At 32.9% G+C, this 17,610-nt stretch overlaps 1 protein-coding gene across 1 annotated transcript; it reads right to left on the reverse strand.

Annotated features, from left to right (window-relative positions):
* Nucleotides 1–12,255: 12,255 nt before the first annotated feature.
* On the reverse strand, nucleotides 12,256–12,849 carry LOTGIDRAFT_110623 (hypothetical protein; the record flags this gene model as incomplete). The annotated part of the gene is made up of 2 exons (XM_009048190.1): nucleotides 12,256–12,306; nucleotides 12,688–12,849. Coding segments are annotated over 2 exons (213 nt in total), but the record flags the coding sequence as incomplete, so codon positions are not given.
* Nucleotides 12,850–17,610: the final 4,761 nt, after the last annotated feature.

A 17,610-nucleotide genomic window follows, 5' to 3' on the forward strand; every position in this document is an offset into this window, starting at 1 on the left:
ATCCATCGGAATGGTTTTGAAGAGTACCCTGATGTAGAGGATTGGTCTGATTTAATGGGTGATCCCCCGGGAGACTGATGTGAATAACCATTGCTTCCAATAATACCACCTCTCATATGATCTGGAGACGAATTATAAGGGGTACGAACTCCCATGTCCATACAGGTTCCATTAGCCGACCCCCCATTCGGCATGTAACAGTCATTTGTTTGGGGTATTGAAAGATCACAAAGTCCATAATTTCCAGCATGACGAGAATTTCTACCTAAAACACTAGTAGAAACTGGGTAACCTTGATTTGAGCTCCCTAATAATATATCCCCATTCCCCAATCCGTGGGGTAACACAGCTTCTGTAGCATAATAATTTTGTCCTGTGTCTAAAGATCTGTTGGAAATGTTCGCGTATCCATAGTTTGTAGCTGGGATATCGGAGTTATTATAACTTCCACCGTATGAGTGTGAGTCCAAATTGCAAAGCGTATAATCATTATCCGAATTCATAATTTGCTCGTTTCGCCGAGCGACTGTCAATGAAGGTGCACAAATTAGCTGTCGATGTGGAGATAAATCTGAAATAGATGAAGGTAAATTACGAATAGTAAATGACAGGATTACAGACGCGAGATATACCACGTGATTATCAATATCCAATCAGTGACTGGTGATTCTCAGAGGGACGTTCGTATTGGAATGATAGATGAGTTGGCTACAGACAAAATTCTTAAATTCACTTGAGTTTTAAGAAAGGGAAAAAGCGGATATTCCACACTGGTTTGCCGACAATTGTGTAAATTTCTTCGATCGTAGTGTTGGGAAAAAACTTTGATGGAACGTACTATCAGAATGTGTTACCAAGGTGACACACGTGAACAACCACTTTGATTCTAATTTCTCATAGACGATCAAACGTGCAATTAGAATAAACCTGTCAATATGCACTATTACGATTGGAAAATATAAAATTAATAATTCTTAGATTAGAATTGCCAATAAAAATCGAAATGGATTGCATTAATGAAAATAAATCCTACCTCAGTTGTTTTCTTCTTATTTATTATGGCAAGAAAGTAGACTGTCAAAATGAGTTGCCGTTCCCAAAATCAAATATTACTCCCTTTATATATAAACTATATCACCATGTCTCGTCAACTTTCTTCAGGACACTAACTTCAGTCTTGACTTCGTGAAGTCATTTAATAATACAAGTGAGTCTAACAGTAGGGTGGTTACAAGTTGTATATTTCTCGAAACCTGGCAGAAATCCCTCGGGGTCTAGCCACAAGCTCTGTGAACCACATGGATAACGTTACGTCACGTCCTATTGAAATTTTAATATTGTAATTAAGAGAAAAGAGTATTACCGTCTTAACTTGAACAAAGCTATAATATGATGTATTGTTTTAACTTGTTTAATGTAACTATCCTAAATCCCACCATGATATTTTTTATGACTGCGTCTCAATTTTGTGTCATCGTATATTAGAAAGTGTAAAGCGGGAACTTAAAAGGTAAATAAATAAAGAGAAATGGTTTTAGCTGTCAGATCAAAGTTATTATCATCAAATGATTTATTTTCTAGTAAAATGGACTTTTTCAGTTTTATTTGTTTTATCCGTTTTATAATTTAATTCTGAATTTGACACTAGGAATTTGACTACGTTTGTCAAATCACTATGCATACCACATTTTTGACAGTGCAGTACCATGCAAATTTCCCATTTAGTAATATTTAGATAATTTAAAAGTTTGAAGTAATAAGTTGACAAGGTAGTCTGGTATTTCTCCTCAGTGCTTTTAATTCTGCATATACCGTCTTCTCTTTGTTTACTTTCTATCACTTTCTAAACTATCCTTTATCTCTAAAAACATTTGACATTCACACTATAGTACCCTTGTGTAACCCGAAAGGCGTCTAGGATAGGCAAAATATTCTTCATATGTCATAACTTCTGACTATATACAACCTGGAACTATAGTCCTGAAGAACTGTTAAATTCCAATCGATGACTAGTAATAATATTTGCCTTAACAATAGTTCTAGAGAGACGATAATTGGCATATAGCTTTCTGATTATAATATGCCATATAATAACTTGAAGACTTAACAATACAAGAGCCACTTAAGTTGTCATATCAATGAAACACAACTGTGGCGACTGAGAAAATCGTTGCATGTAGCAGCGAAACAATATCAATTTAACGGAATAACTTCATTGTTATGTATGTTTATAATGAAATAGGTTAGAATGGAAATGAAGATTTTAGACAATCACAGACTAACAGGAATGAATAAAAGGAAATCAATACAATTGGAATTGGCGTGAGAAATTAACTTAAATCAAGTTGAAATCAATTTAGTTTGGTAGTCCAGGTATAGAATGATTCCACGAAATTTGGTGAAATATGGTAATCTATGTGAACATTGATTTTCCGATATGCAGTAAGAAATATCCGTGAAATGTGCATAATTTAGAAGGAATTATGTTTGAATAATATACTTACCACGAAGTAAGGGGTTGATGAACCGTGGTTATCCATGCCATCAATAGGACATTTTTGTGAAGTCAAGAATTTGATAATTTGATGAAATGTAACTATTCGGTAACATAAAAAAAAATATACAAAGAAGTGGTGAAGAATCCAAACACGAATGATTGTGTGAAATATACCCTCCAATTGTAGAATGATTGGAATATAAAATGATTTGATGAAACATGGCTAGATGTATTGGCCATGAAAGTAGAGAAAGTTCCTGTGAAAAATTATTTCATTTAAATATGATATTCTTGGTGAAACTAAACTACCCTGATGTTGAATAAATATAGTGAAATACTCTGATTAAGGATGATTGTTGAAATATGGTCACTGTGATATTGAATGTTTTTATTGATATAGGGTTACTGCAAAATGAGATGATTTGGTGAGATATTGAAACTCTCTTATATATAATGATTTTGGTGAAATATGGTAATCCTCATATATAATGATTTTGGTAAAATATGGTAATCCTCATATATAATGATTTTGGTGAAATATGGTAATCCTCATATATAATGATTTTGGTAAAATATGGTAATCCTCATATATAATGATTTTGGTGAAATATGGTAATCCTGATGTATAATGATTTGGTGAAATGTGGTAATCCTGATGTATAATGATTTGGTGAAATATGGTAATCCTGATATATATCATGATTTGGTGAAATATGGTAATCCTGATATATAATGATTTGTGTGAAATATGATTATCCTGATGTATAATAATTTGGTGAAATATGCTAATCCTGATATAGACTGACTTGGTTTAGGGTTTCTCTGATATAGAATGATTTCATCAAATAGAATTTGTAATGTTCTAAAGCTACAACATTCTCATATGAAATAGAATGATTCGATAAAACCCCATGGTTTACCTAATATAGAATGATTGGTGAAATGGGTCTTTTAATGTCTATAAACTGAGTTGTCTTCAAAATATAGTAGCCATTGTAAAATGAAAAGGAAGTGGTTTCGTCATAAAACAAGAAGCCTCTTTTTCTCCAACATTGACAAGTAGACCAGAAGATGATTTAGGCACAGTATAAAGGACACGGGGTAGACAGAAGGACAGACAAACCCTGACATGACATGACCCTTGATTTTAGTCGTGTATTTATTATTATTGACATTGAGGATATAAATATATGATTGATGAAGAGAGACATACAGTGGTCATCATGTCAACATACACAGTTTACAAACAGTTCACAACTTTTAATACAAATAAACTATGTTCTATATCAAGTTACAGGATGAAAATATGTACATGGACTTGTAAGCTTCCGAGTATAAGATTTAAACTAGCTGTTGTTCCAGAGGCTATACGCCCATACAGCAGAAATTTCATATCCTTCCAATGCTTTAAATGCTTTTCTTATCCACCTTAATAAGAATCGGCTTACGTACTGTTTTCACTTGTCGTTTGAATTTTATTAAAGATTATTGCTTAGTCAATGACTCTAACGAAGGTTACGTCCTATTTTGAACCGTTGAGACTATTGAAGACGGAAAAACATAAATCAGGAAAATTGGGGTTTCAAATCCATTATCTTACCAATTGTAGACGGACATCTGAAAATTCAGTGAATAAAGTCAAACACGTGCAAGTCATAATATGGGTGTATTTTCACCTCATGAAAGGTTACACAAAGAGGTGGTGACTGACTGTCCAGTACACCAACAACTGAGGTATCATACTTCCGCAGATTAGTCTCTTTCTTTAAAAGTATCAAAATAGATGGTAAACCAAGCACTGAATGTGTTGCTAAATTGTTGATGAAAGCAACTTTTTCATTAAGTTTTATCGGCTTGTGATGTTGTATTATTAAGGGGACATAACTCAACTATTCATAATCGTTTATATCTTCAAAACATCTATAAGTTACAAATAGATTCTTCACCTCCTTATTATTCGTATAAATTAGGGATATGGAAATTACCATTATATGATAAACAACCGAGGCTCTACAACAAGTCCTAGGCTCTAGAATAATGGATGTTGAAAAAAGCAAATAAATATTAAACTCTGTGCACATTGGTCACTTTCGATAACGTGTTGAGCAATAACACATGGGCACAAACAATTTGGTCCTATTTGAGAAAATGTTATTAAATGTTTGAATTTTGGATGGAAGATTTGTTTAAAGAGATTCATTAAAGTGGAAAAGTCTGTCGTATTTTAAGTGCCCCGATTGAAAAACGGCAAAAAGATATGAGAGACAAGCATGGTCCTATACATGACATGCCCTCCTACAACAATTTCCTCGGGATTGATTGTTAGCTATTGTTTTCGAACTGTACATAGTTTAACTTTATAATGGCACCTTCTCAACATGTTGCTCAACTTGAAAAGTAAGGTTCTTCGATCTCGATTCGTTGGCCACCAGTTAAGAATGTGACCAATCGTGGCATTTGTAACCAATTGAGGTATTCTGAAATATAACCCGCCAGTCACAATATTTTTTAAATACTTAAGAATACATCAGAAGATAGAAAAAAACTGAACTATTTGTTGAAAATACTTTGAGCTTCTCATAAATAAGGTATTGTCACGATTGCTCTAAAAGGATATCACGTCATCTATATCGTTATGAAATAAACTTTCAAATGATCTATTACCATGTGTTTTATTTTCGAACTGATCGGTAATATAGAATTTTTATCGTTTGACACATTATCCTTTATGAATCATAAACATTGATAGACGCTGATTAAAAAAAACATTTTTATGTCTTACCAATTACTTATATCGATTTTTAACCTGTCAACATCTTAATTTTACCAATTCATCTTTCCTTTATGTTTTTATGAGTTTAATGTTCGAAATTCTACAGATTGTTGAACTTTTCACACATAAAACACTGAGAACACCATTTATATGTCAAATGACATTATTTCTTCAAAAGGCTACTTTTTCATATCTTTATCAAAAAAAAGTCGTCTATTTGTTCTTTCAAGATGTAGTCTTATGCAACAACTTTTCCTTTGATATAATATTTTTAGGTCAAGCATACACCTACAAAAATAATTTCAAAGACTTTTCAAACTGACAGCAGCGTATAATAGATAACATATTTACCAGTAAATATCATTTGAATAAAAGATTGGTATAAATTCGTTAAATTTACGAGGTTATTAATATTAATTATTATATCGGTATCATTCGCATATTCATTAAATTAATAAACTGAGGTCAAGCGATTTTATTTTTGTTTCTTTAAGACAAGGTCATGCAAGGCGACATCATGTATCCAATTTTATCAACACAATTCGCTTGATTAATAATTCATCGGCAAATAATAATATCATTCAAAACAGAGCGATAAATTTCACACATTATCCGTCAATTCATTAAATATTCTATTAAATTATCTAATACACTTAATACAGAACAGTGTGTGATACAGCCCAGTCGTGTTTTATTAGCGAGGATAAATGTAATAATATTTCTGAGCGATTTAACACTTTCATAACAGTTGTTTAAAAACTGTCACTGAAGGTGGCGATATTGAGAAAGATGTCAGTTTAATAATATGAACTTTGCCATTGAAGTTTAGAGAATTCACACTGTACTCTATTAGTGGTTGTCACATTGCAGATTATCGAATAAGAGTTGAAATACTCGCGTGTCATATATTTAAGACATGTAAGCCAATGCCTGAGGGCTGGTATCCTAGGTAAGAGTCATGCAAGTGATAAACATTACAAAGATGATAACCATCGCATCTGCCATCTTTAAATTGAAATTATTCTTTTAATAGAGATAAAATCAACAAAACAGCTATGTTATATATTATGACAGATATGATTTAAAAACATTGATATATTTTAGTTCTACGCATTATTCAACGTGTGCAACGAGATAAATGCAGTAACACTTCCTCAATTTCTTCACTCAATATTGTGGAAAGAGACAGAATAATGTGGCATCACTTGACCAGGTTTGACAGTTTTAGACTAGTTTCCACACCGATATTTAAAAATTCTCGGAAGGTATGTCCAATGACGTCATGAAATCGGTTGCATGTGAAAATAATAACAGAAACATCATGGAGGATAGCTGAAATGGGGCTTTATGTGTAGGATAAAACACGGTAGAAGGTTTTTATTATATTATATTTAAAATTCCACATCCTGGGGGAGTTTTCGAGAGGGAGGGTTTTAATTATCAGAAACACGAGCTGAAAGTGTTTTATCTGGTCGACAAAGACTCATTTGCTGGATTTGTTTGAAACAGCAGTAAATAAAAATGAATCAAGGGGCGCAACTCGTGCCTTCAAGACTAGGAAACAACAGGTTGAGCAATTGCAAAAATGTATTTAATTGTCTTTCTGGGGTATGTCATTGGCATCCATCCTTAGAGATTTAGTATCAGGATAAACCTGAGGCAGAACCTAAAGACTCAAAACCGAAAAAATCCCAGGTTTAACCAAAAAGTATTTAGACTACGGTCTAGGTCCCATTTTACCAAATTCAGTATACAATACAAAACTTTCACTAGAGTTATATAACTAACGCAATCTCTATTGTTTATAAACATTCATCCGGGAAAAGAAGCTTTTTGGCAAAGGGGCGCAACTTTTATCTATTAACCTGGTCAATTCAGCCGACGACCATTGAGTTAGACTATATGTATACATTCTGGAGTCAAAAGTAGTGAAGATAAATACATTAGGATTTTATCAATTTCTTCCTTTGAATATTATACATTTTATCTAAAATATCCGAGACTTTACAAACAATATCCCCGGGATTTTTCATGAATAATAGGATGACTAGAGGTTTATAAACAAAACACCAGAACAAAAAAGGGAGAGAAGTTAGTGTCATTACTGCAGAATTTATTGTGGTCTTGCCGTTAAGATAAGATAAGATAAGATGGTGAATTTATGGCCTGATAGCGTGTACTTATACGTAAGTATGGATCGAGTCACGAATGTAGCTGTCCCATGTCCCAATTTCAAGTGTGGCAGACATTGTCCTTCCGATGACCCTGCTGCCCTGTAAAGAAGTACTTATCATACTGTATAGATATTTTTTTTAACAAAAAACATCAGATCTGAATCGGAAAGGTTATTGATCAAATTTGGCCAAAATCATTCTTATAATTTCGCTGATTCCAAGAGAAGCAGTCAGTTCTAAATCTGCAAGCACTCTTATATTATGATGATAACTGTTAGATGATACGATAAAATACATCATCGTTTGTTCTACTTTCCTTTCAAATATGTTTGAAATTCAGAACATTATTAAAACACTATATGACGTTCAATGTGCAATGCCTAGAATGTACTTTAAAAAACTAAACACATTTCCTTGTTATTTATGGTACAAGTTTATTATTGGCGATGCTCGAGTGTCGACTGGTGAAATAAGATAGTTGGCATAGTGTGACTCTTGTGTTTTTACATAATATTGTCTTTAGAAACATGGTAGAGATGTATGTGATAAGATCAGTGTATAAGATATGGAATGGAATGTACCCATAACAACCCCTGCGTACAATCTTATCATCAAAGACTTGGTATCTCTTACAGTACACATCATGCTTTATCACTACGACATCTTTCATTCCTGAAACTCGGAGACTATCAGAACATTTTTGAATCATTATGTTAGAACTTATGCCCCTATTTTCCTTATACATATTTGTGACACACCCTTTAATGTAATCTGCGATATCAGCTTAAGCTGGAAGCGGGCGTTAACTAGTAATCTACCAACCAAACATCAACCTTCGATATAATCTTTTTTTTACGGAGCGGATGAACGTTTTATGGCAGTAGGTGTTATTTATATAGTGAGTTGAAAATGGGGCACGACAATTGACGCCATCGTTAGTCGCTTTTGAGAGCTATCAAACAGTTATATTTTCGATCATCTAATAGAGGATTGAAATTATAGTGTTAGAAACGACTTTTGTTGTTATCCGCGTAAGCGATAGCGTTACTCGATAGACAGTAAGAACGGGACTAGCAACCCAAGGGAGATAAATGCTGTGAACATTTCTTTACACTACCGTGTACAGAATAAAAAAAAGTGAAAACTTGTAACAGTACGTTAGGTAGTCCAAATACTCAAGCTCGGGATGAATATTGTCGCTAGGGGAGATGGCATTATTAAACCAATGTTTGTGTGTATCGGTTTAGAAATATTTTATTGTTACATTGGTAATTTTGGGGCATGATGGAAGGGTAAACGCGACCTCAATCATATTAAATAAATATGCTCATAGGACGTCAATGATTTAGCATGCAAAGTGAGCACGATGTAACCCCCGTTCACTTACTCAATAACTAAATGTATTAAATACTCAAGTTGCTTTAAAACAAAATTGAAAGGTTCATACAGTGCATGCTGCCGACGGAATCTCCAGATTTTACGAAATTTTTGTTAAAGTTATAAGTACCATATGAATGACGGTATTTGTGATCATTGCTCTGTTGGTAGTGGTACATTATTACTATATTGCTTACAATAACAGGAATTTCACAACGTGGCGTTAAACTGTAAAACTTTCGTTTTATTGTTGAGGAATCGTTCAGGCCATAGATCACATAACTTGAATATGTTTATTATTTACTTTTAATAACAATTGACACATTATACATGGTATTTGAATTTGGAGCTTATTATATTCCAATTTGAAAACAGTTTGCAGCTTACTTATTCTTTGAACAGTTTCTACTTTGAATCGTTGGTAATGGTTAAAACAGATTGACGGAAGTATTGTGTGTTAAAATTTTTTATCAAGTGAATTCCAGTGAAGAAAACCTTCATATCGTATTCTGTGAATTTTTGTTAAGAGTATATTTCAATGTTTTTACCAGATGTTTGAAATAGTTACAAAAAAAAAATCCCCAACCCTTTTAGAAAGGTTGTTACATTATATGAGTATATTTTTAAGAAGAGGAAAACGATCCCTTCTATATTGTTGCCAATTTCTTTAGTAGTATAAGGTTTTATGATTAGTAGTGTGAACTTAATGCATTTTAGACAGCATTTCTGTTATTACTTCAGATAGGTAAAATGAATACACATCAACGTCCATGTTAAAATATCGTGTCAAGGGACGTAACTCATTCTATCGTGGTTTCTTTTATCTTTGTTAAAGAGTGGAGATTTGTTCTACTTCGATAGATTATTGAAATAGGAAGTCTTTAATACGACAGTAATTTTGTTTAGCAGTATGATTCTTAATCTTCTCTTTCCAATAAAAATAACGAATTTAATGTTACTCCATGTCCCCCGAAGAAATATATCGATAAATTACGATTAATATTTACGAAGAGGGGTTTAGAGTCATACAAAACTTTCCAAAAAATTAATTTAAGCTACCAAAGGGCCTTTACTTTGGTCGGATTTTATCAAATGTATCTTATTTATCCTAAAAAAAATTTCATAATGTTTGTCTAATATAATATCTCCTATTCTTTCCCAGTAAGACTATAATGTCAATTTGATGCGATTGTGGGCTAAACAAAAAGCGCAATTTTTATCGCTTTAGGCTGATTTTCAGAACATAGGACAAATGAATAAAAGATGTTCTGTAATATTTTTTTTATTTTTATCGTTGTGAACACAATAAATATATTTTCTACAAATTACATAATGTTACTGAAAGACAATTAGAAAATGAGCAGGTCAAGAACAAAAAAAAACAAAAAACAATGGAATAAATGGTGAGAAACAAACACAATTCTTATAGGGTAAAGACTGGAAAATGCACAACAAACTTATTCCAAACTTCGTCTAATATACAAACACATAGATAAATATGATTTTTATATAGTGAAATGCAATATATATTATATTTGTTTATGTTGTGATTGATATGACTAGATAAATAGATAAACAAATTTATATTTTTATAAACATTCAACCCATGTCACTCTCTATGTTATATTAAAATTCACAATGAATGAATACAATACTAAAACCGGTATAAAATTTTTAAAGCTATATGCAAAATTGAAAAATATCTAAATATATAAGCGCCATTGTAACAAAGTGTGAGACATATATGCATTATATATATTTATAATATTTACAAAACAAACTGAACTCTCGACTTACAGTCCACCAATTCTTAATATATTATCACCTTATCTTTTGTCATTATATGACCCAATATATACAAACTATGATCAATTGGATATCCAACTTTTTGCCAAAACTGGTTTCAATTTATACTCTTTCTTCGCAGTGTGCTCAGATAATTTGAAAGAAAATTACATTTAAATGAAGTTTTTGTTTTCATATAGTTTAAAAAAATAATTCAAAATTTAGAGATGTATAGAAAGTGTGCCAATATAAAATCAAAGTTATTCTAAAATTTCCTATTGAATTATTTTTTTGCGTTTAGGTTTAAAGCAGGACTATATATCTGCTACTGGAAACTCAGTCGGTTGTTGGTAATAGTCATTGTAAACGTTAGAAGACTCGACACAGTAATTGTCAGCAAAGCCATTAAATGTTTGTCCGTTAGCAGAGAAATCTCCAGTGCTGCCATTTGAAAAGTTCTGATACATAGATATTTGATCAGTTGAATTAATTCCCTGTTGATAGCGAGTTAAATAATCAGCACTATACCCAGCTGCTGTTTGTGCGGAATGGTTTCCAGACGTCATCTGATGGGAATACGTGTCTGATTTGGTGGGGTAGGTGGTGTTATAAACATGATTTCCGGCTCTATTGTCTCTATTTCCGTACATTGATTCACTATAACCCTGTCTTAACGCCTGATTTCCCGTAGATTGCACACCAAAATTTGTCGGATATTGAAATTGATATTGTAGTCTGTTTTTAAATGAATCCTGTGCTAAACGGTTTTCCGCGGTGTTAGCTTGTTGAGTAAAATGTGATGGAATAATTCCGTGGGGAGATGTTACGGCCACATTATCTTCAGAACTACACATATTATACTGGCTGTAGTGATGATTAGCTTCAGATGATTGTTGTTGCTGTAAACGACAATCTCCCAATGGATTTGAGTTGACACCACTTTCATTAGAATATCCATTAGAAACATTGTTCGCAATCCCGGGGTAATTTCGACCCTGTTCATAGTGAACTTGATCCACGAAATTACCGTGCGAATAGTTCGGATTCGAACCATTATAGGTGGTTCCACAAGCTTTCTGGTTGAGGCGATATCCACCTTCACCATAACTAATTGTATTTGTGTACGATCTTTGAGCAGACGAAGTTATACAAGTCGATACTTCTGGTGTTGACCGGGCCGAGCTGTATGTTTTATCGAGTGTTACTGCACCTGGAGCATATGATAAAGGTGACGTACCAGGCGCTGCGTCCGATGATGATGACCTGTTAACGACCATAGATGGAGATGAAGACGACACTGTTGAATTGGGATTGATTGGCGATGTTGAAGGTCTGCCAGATTGATTAGCACTACAAGTTGATGAAGCCGGACTTGTAGCACTTCTTAGACTATCTGGAGAACATAATCCAGAATCGGTTGACGCATTCGATCCACGAGTTGGTGGACTTGTGGTGGTTCTTTCAACGGGAATTTTAATCTCCATGTTGTTGTCTGGATTTCCGTTTTCAGACTTCACATTTCCAAGATCCATGCCGATTACCTTCTCTACGTCATCTTTTTCACCATGCTCAGAACCAGAATCCCCAAGATCTTTGTCCATCATTTGTGGACTCAAACTGTCATCTCCATCTGATTTAGAACGTCCAGACTGAGATTGACGCTTATATTTCATTCGTCTATTTTGGAACCAAACTTTAACCTGGAAGAGAAATAAAAGCAAATGTATCAGTGGGTGAAATTCCAGAGCAGATGAAGACGTAACTTACTGATAAGATGAAAAGTAACTTACAATCAGCAAGAAATCGATATGACACTACGAACATTTTTTTTAGGGAGTGATGCTCGAGATAAGCTATGAAGTAAGTTTTATCTATTCATCACATGCCAATCTGTTAATCCTTTTTTCTTCTTTCTTTTTCAGTGATGTTGGCAACAACCACCAATCTTTTTTATAACTTATTTACTTCTCTATTTCAACTTGAGAACTTTGATACGATCGTGTTACGGATGCTCGCATTCTTTCTTTGTGATAGAAAAAGCTTTTGATTTCGTGCTGATAAATCAGTATCAAAGAATTTACCTGTCTTTCCGTTAAATCTAAAGAGGCGGCTATTTCTATTCTTCTAGGCCGACACAGATATTTGTTAAAGTGGAATTCCTTCTCAAGTTCCAAAAGCTGAGTATTGGTATAAGCAGTGCGCAGGCGCCGTGACCCTGCTGGACCTGTCTGGTTTCCGCCCACTGTTGTTGGAGTATACACTGTAAAAGAGAAAAGGGAGTATTATTAAACACGTTTAGAGGACAATGACAAATATAACTCTTTTCTAAATAATATATATTTAAACACGTTCACTTTTTAATCTCAATCTGACGACTGAGTCTTTTATTTAGTCTAGTATTTAGATAGTTTCATCTGGAGGACGACCCTCTCGCCACCAAGACATGGTGCAATAAGAATCAAGGAAAGGGTCAGTTTATCTTTATTCTTAAGGTCACCTTTGATATCAATATACTTTCTACATGAAGACAAAAATCATAAAGGAATAATGTACGAAACGCACTTTGCAAAAGGTGTGCACACATACCACGCAATGCTCTTAGATGCAATGTGTGCCTTTGGCAATATTAATTCTTTAAATTATATCCATACGCAAAAATCGTTTTTTTGTTCAACTACGATTCATAATAAACATTGTTCAAGTTCAAAAAGTTTCAATAAATTCTAAGATTATTAAACTTTTTTACTATTATTTAAGAACAACGCATTGATCTGACTAATTTGTACATTGAGAAAATTCAGGTGTAATTTGTGTGTGTAAAGGTGTTTTAAACAGGATGACAATTGTTATATTTGTAATCAATAATTGTATTAAAGACCATTAAAATTGTAGATATGAAAGTCTTTGTATTCAACTCCATATACACAACGTGGAACATTGATTTTGAGAAGCAGATGGTATCGTAGCTAAACTCTCTTAATCGATGCTGTAAATAGTTCAGATAGGGAGAATATTTTAACGGCCCATTTTTTATGAAGATTCTGTAGAGATATATTATAGTTTTTCGTAAAATAATGCAAGGAAAATATATAGACATATATAGCTGGTTGGTTTTATAAATTAAAGCTTTATGTAACAAACAAATATGCGAACTCGAAATTAGCATGTACATGCAGTTTGAACAATTGCCAAAGTTACGTTACGGTTGCATACTCTACAAATAGAAAATCTGCTTATTATATCTTAAATAAATACGCGGGAAAATATAAGTTAAAGTTTTTGTTGTAATGCGTTGAGTGATTCTATCTGTAAAACCCATTTCAAAACATAACTTAGAATCCAAATAAAAACATTTCTAAGTGATATACATCAAAGAATAACTTCGTTTAAAAATATCAAGTTAGTATAATATATACAAAATCTTTATCTTGAATATTTTTTCTATCTTGAACAAAATATATGATTTACGCTTCATCGAATTCGAATATGATTCAAGTAAATCTTGTATTTGTATTGAGAATACAAGGTGTTATTGAGATTCTCAGTTAAAAGCCATCTGTATGTAAACTTTGTATAGAAAAAGTTAATCTCTACAATAATATATAATATTGAACGACCAATGATGTATTTTGTAGGGAAGGGAACCAGCTTGAAATAGTTGACATTAACCGTCTATCTCCATAGTGAAACGATCAAGCGAAAACATTGATATTTTACTCTTGCTTTTCATATTCTATGAATGAATTTAATCGTAAGGAAATTTGTTCAAATAAATTGAATTACATGAATGAAAGGTCCAATCGGTGGATTATTTTCAGTATTATGTTATACACTTTCTGTTTTAACAATGAACGAAAAGTGATAGGAATATTTTCCTTTCGTATAACTATTAGCCCTGCCAATTTGCACGTTGTCACAATAAAATATCTGGAGTAAAAGGTCATCCTAAAAGATGTTAAAAATTCAATATCCCAAGAGCTACTGAAAAGGAAAGTTGTCAATAACTTTTTTGAGATCTTTTTATCATAATTCGACTATTAACAACATAATGGTATTCAGCAATAGAATAAGTTGCGTATGAAACCAGCGGAAATCTCTCATGCATCAGATATTTTATAAACCAGATCTTATTGTAAAAATATGGCTTTTCACGTGATATATGAAATTAGAATAATTCAAGAGAAGTTTTTCACCATTTAACTAAGAATGATTGAATCATTCGAAATGCACCAACACACCAAGTTAAGTGAGTTGTCTCGTCCAACTTGATTTGCCATAATCGCGTCTTCTTATCGTTATTTTATGGCAATTTTATAACTTGATAGAGACTCCACGTCATCGGTGGGAGAAAGGAAGGGGAAAAGTATGGATGAAAGTTCAGACGTGAGCAATGATAGAAAGGTTATTGGCAGGAATTGAGAAATGAAGACGATGAAGTGGAACTAATGTGCCTGAGTTTGTATCGTCTTAACGAATCTTAGAGAAAATAAATCATGGAAGCTAGACATAATGTTTCATAATGATTCTATCACTAACACAGTCGTTGTGATATAATCACAAATATCATCACTATTATTATCTAAGTTTTCTTTCAGTGGGACACATGCTCTATTCTCGAGGCTTACTTTATCTCTTGGCAATGTTCTATTCCTGAAGCATTTAACAACTTTTATCCTCAAGGTTTACCTGTAACCGCAGAAAATAAAAATAGAATCGATGTGTCTTATCCGAAGTTTATAATTGTTTCTGTGGTTTGAAACGTGTCTAACATTGGTTTCATTAGCGTTAAAACAACATGACAATCCAGATAGTTTTCTTATCGACTATTGGGTCTTGAACTTTATATTTTAGTGACTTATCTGATTCCAACATTATATAATTCTCACTTTCAGCTATCAGATGATATTTCTATTCATTTTAATTTCCGTTACAAAGGTTACACAAGGTATTGTCATCTTCAATAAATTACAAAGTCATTTCAGGAAAGTGGTAAGGTTTTCGAGGTAAGGTTCGAGATGAATCTTTTATAAACTCTTTTAATGATAATGTCGTATTCTGATATAAGAATCATGTCCATTACTACAAAATTAATCATGCTGGGCTGAAATTAAACCCCAATTATGAATTACAAGGCTTTACGACAAGGTAAACTATATTCAACTAACTTTTATTCACTGTATTATTCATTGTAGGTTGTATTCTAAACAGATCGCCGCTTTCTCAACGCTCTTTATATATTATTGTCGCATTGTTGTCACATAGAATACGTCTCCGGTCCCATGACCAAGATATATTTCATGAATGACAGTTAACGCCACATTAATTTTAATATGGAAGAGGTGTGAAAAGACTCTATAAAATTAAGCACAATGAAGAGAGAAATCAGCAGATATGTCGTAAAATAGCGACCCTAATTTATCCCCTCCAGTGTATTGACGCGTGGTGCAAGTATTTTACATGGTAACATCTATAAATGCTCGTCTAATTACTCTGTTATAATACAACAACATTTATCTTAACATCAGAAACTATCAAAATTTAACAACTGCTGGAAAATTGGCAGGTATATTATGGGATAAATGAAAACAATGCAGGATGATATTAATAACCAAAACTTTATGACTCGAGTGTTACAAATATTATGAAAAGCCTTTTCATAGAAATTTAGGGCATGTGGGTGGCTAGAAGTTGTAAAATTGAAGATTATAATTTGAATCTCTTAATACTAGTTTTATTGCGATGTTTCGGAACTTTGAATTATGTTACTGGTTTACAAAATTTTAAAGGGTGGGGGAATTATTTTGATATATCTTTTTTGATTTCAAGTATATATTTCCTGTATATTATAACTGTTTATGAATGAGTTTCGCTTTTAAAAAAAAACTCACTGATTTGACCTTAGTTTGATTTATAATTTTTACGATTTTTACAAATTTAGGATAATGCTTTGGGATACGTGCCGCTAGTCAACTGGAAAGAGAGAACATTATTGGGCGTACACAGGAAAACTTTGTACCTCATTGTAAATTTTTTGGCTTTATTATTCTTAATAAAAGGCTTACTTTATACGACAACCCTTGTTGAACGTCTGGGAATTCAAAATTTAACAATCGTCTTCCAAATACAAAATTCCACCTTACAGAACTTTTCAACAAAAACTACTCTAATCTGAAGAATTCTTGTCATTTTAATAAAGCTTTCTTCAAGAGTGTAGATTGCACATTCCTTTGATGCCAACAGATTCTAGAATCTCAATTGTAAGGAATAATTAGAGTATTTGATATATCTTTTAACAACTACACCAACCTTCCTTCGTGACGTCTTTCAGCTTGATAACTGACCAGTTAGACTTCTCAGACCACTACCAATGGTCCAGTTGATGGTTCTAACACATTTTGTTTTGGATTTGCCAGGCTGTTTGTCTAGATTCCAATTTACACATGATTGTTTATAAATACGGTACCTTTGTTTACTATTTTACACGCCAATATCAAACTGTATACACCGTATTTATTTACATCTTATTTGTTAGTGAAAGCATAATTATTCTACCATTTACAACTTTAATAACTTTACTGTCATTACTAATAGGACATTCCTAAATCTAGTCAAGCAGATCTTTAGAATCAAGGGCAGTGTTTGTTACAATACAGAAAGACAGGTCTTGAGCCGCTTTGGTCCCAAATCCATTTGTAGTAACCCAGGTAGGCAATGATTGCTTTTGCGACCTTTCGTTGGTTTTAAGAATTCGTTTATTTCAGGTAGTTGTTGCAAGGTACCATGGTCACATTCCGTGGTAACCGACTTCAATCAGTGTAGTACTTCTGAATAAGTTTCAATTTTCTGGAATGTAGCTAGTATGTTGAGAATAATCATATTTTTATTTTCTCCATTTAAATCTAAAAATTAAATATCACTAGTTCGTTCGAGTACAAGAAAAAAAACAGTGCACTTTGAAACTTGAGCCAGAACCAAAACATTTGATTCAGTAAAAAAGCAACATT

Source organism: Lottia gigantea (assembly GCF_000327385.1).
Source record: "Lottia gigantea unplaced genomic scaffold LOTGIsca_12, whole genome shotgun sequence".
Taxonomy (NCBI): Eukaryota; Metazoa; Mollusca; class Gastropoda; family Lottiidae; genus Lottia; species Lottia gigantea.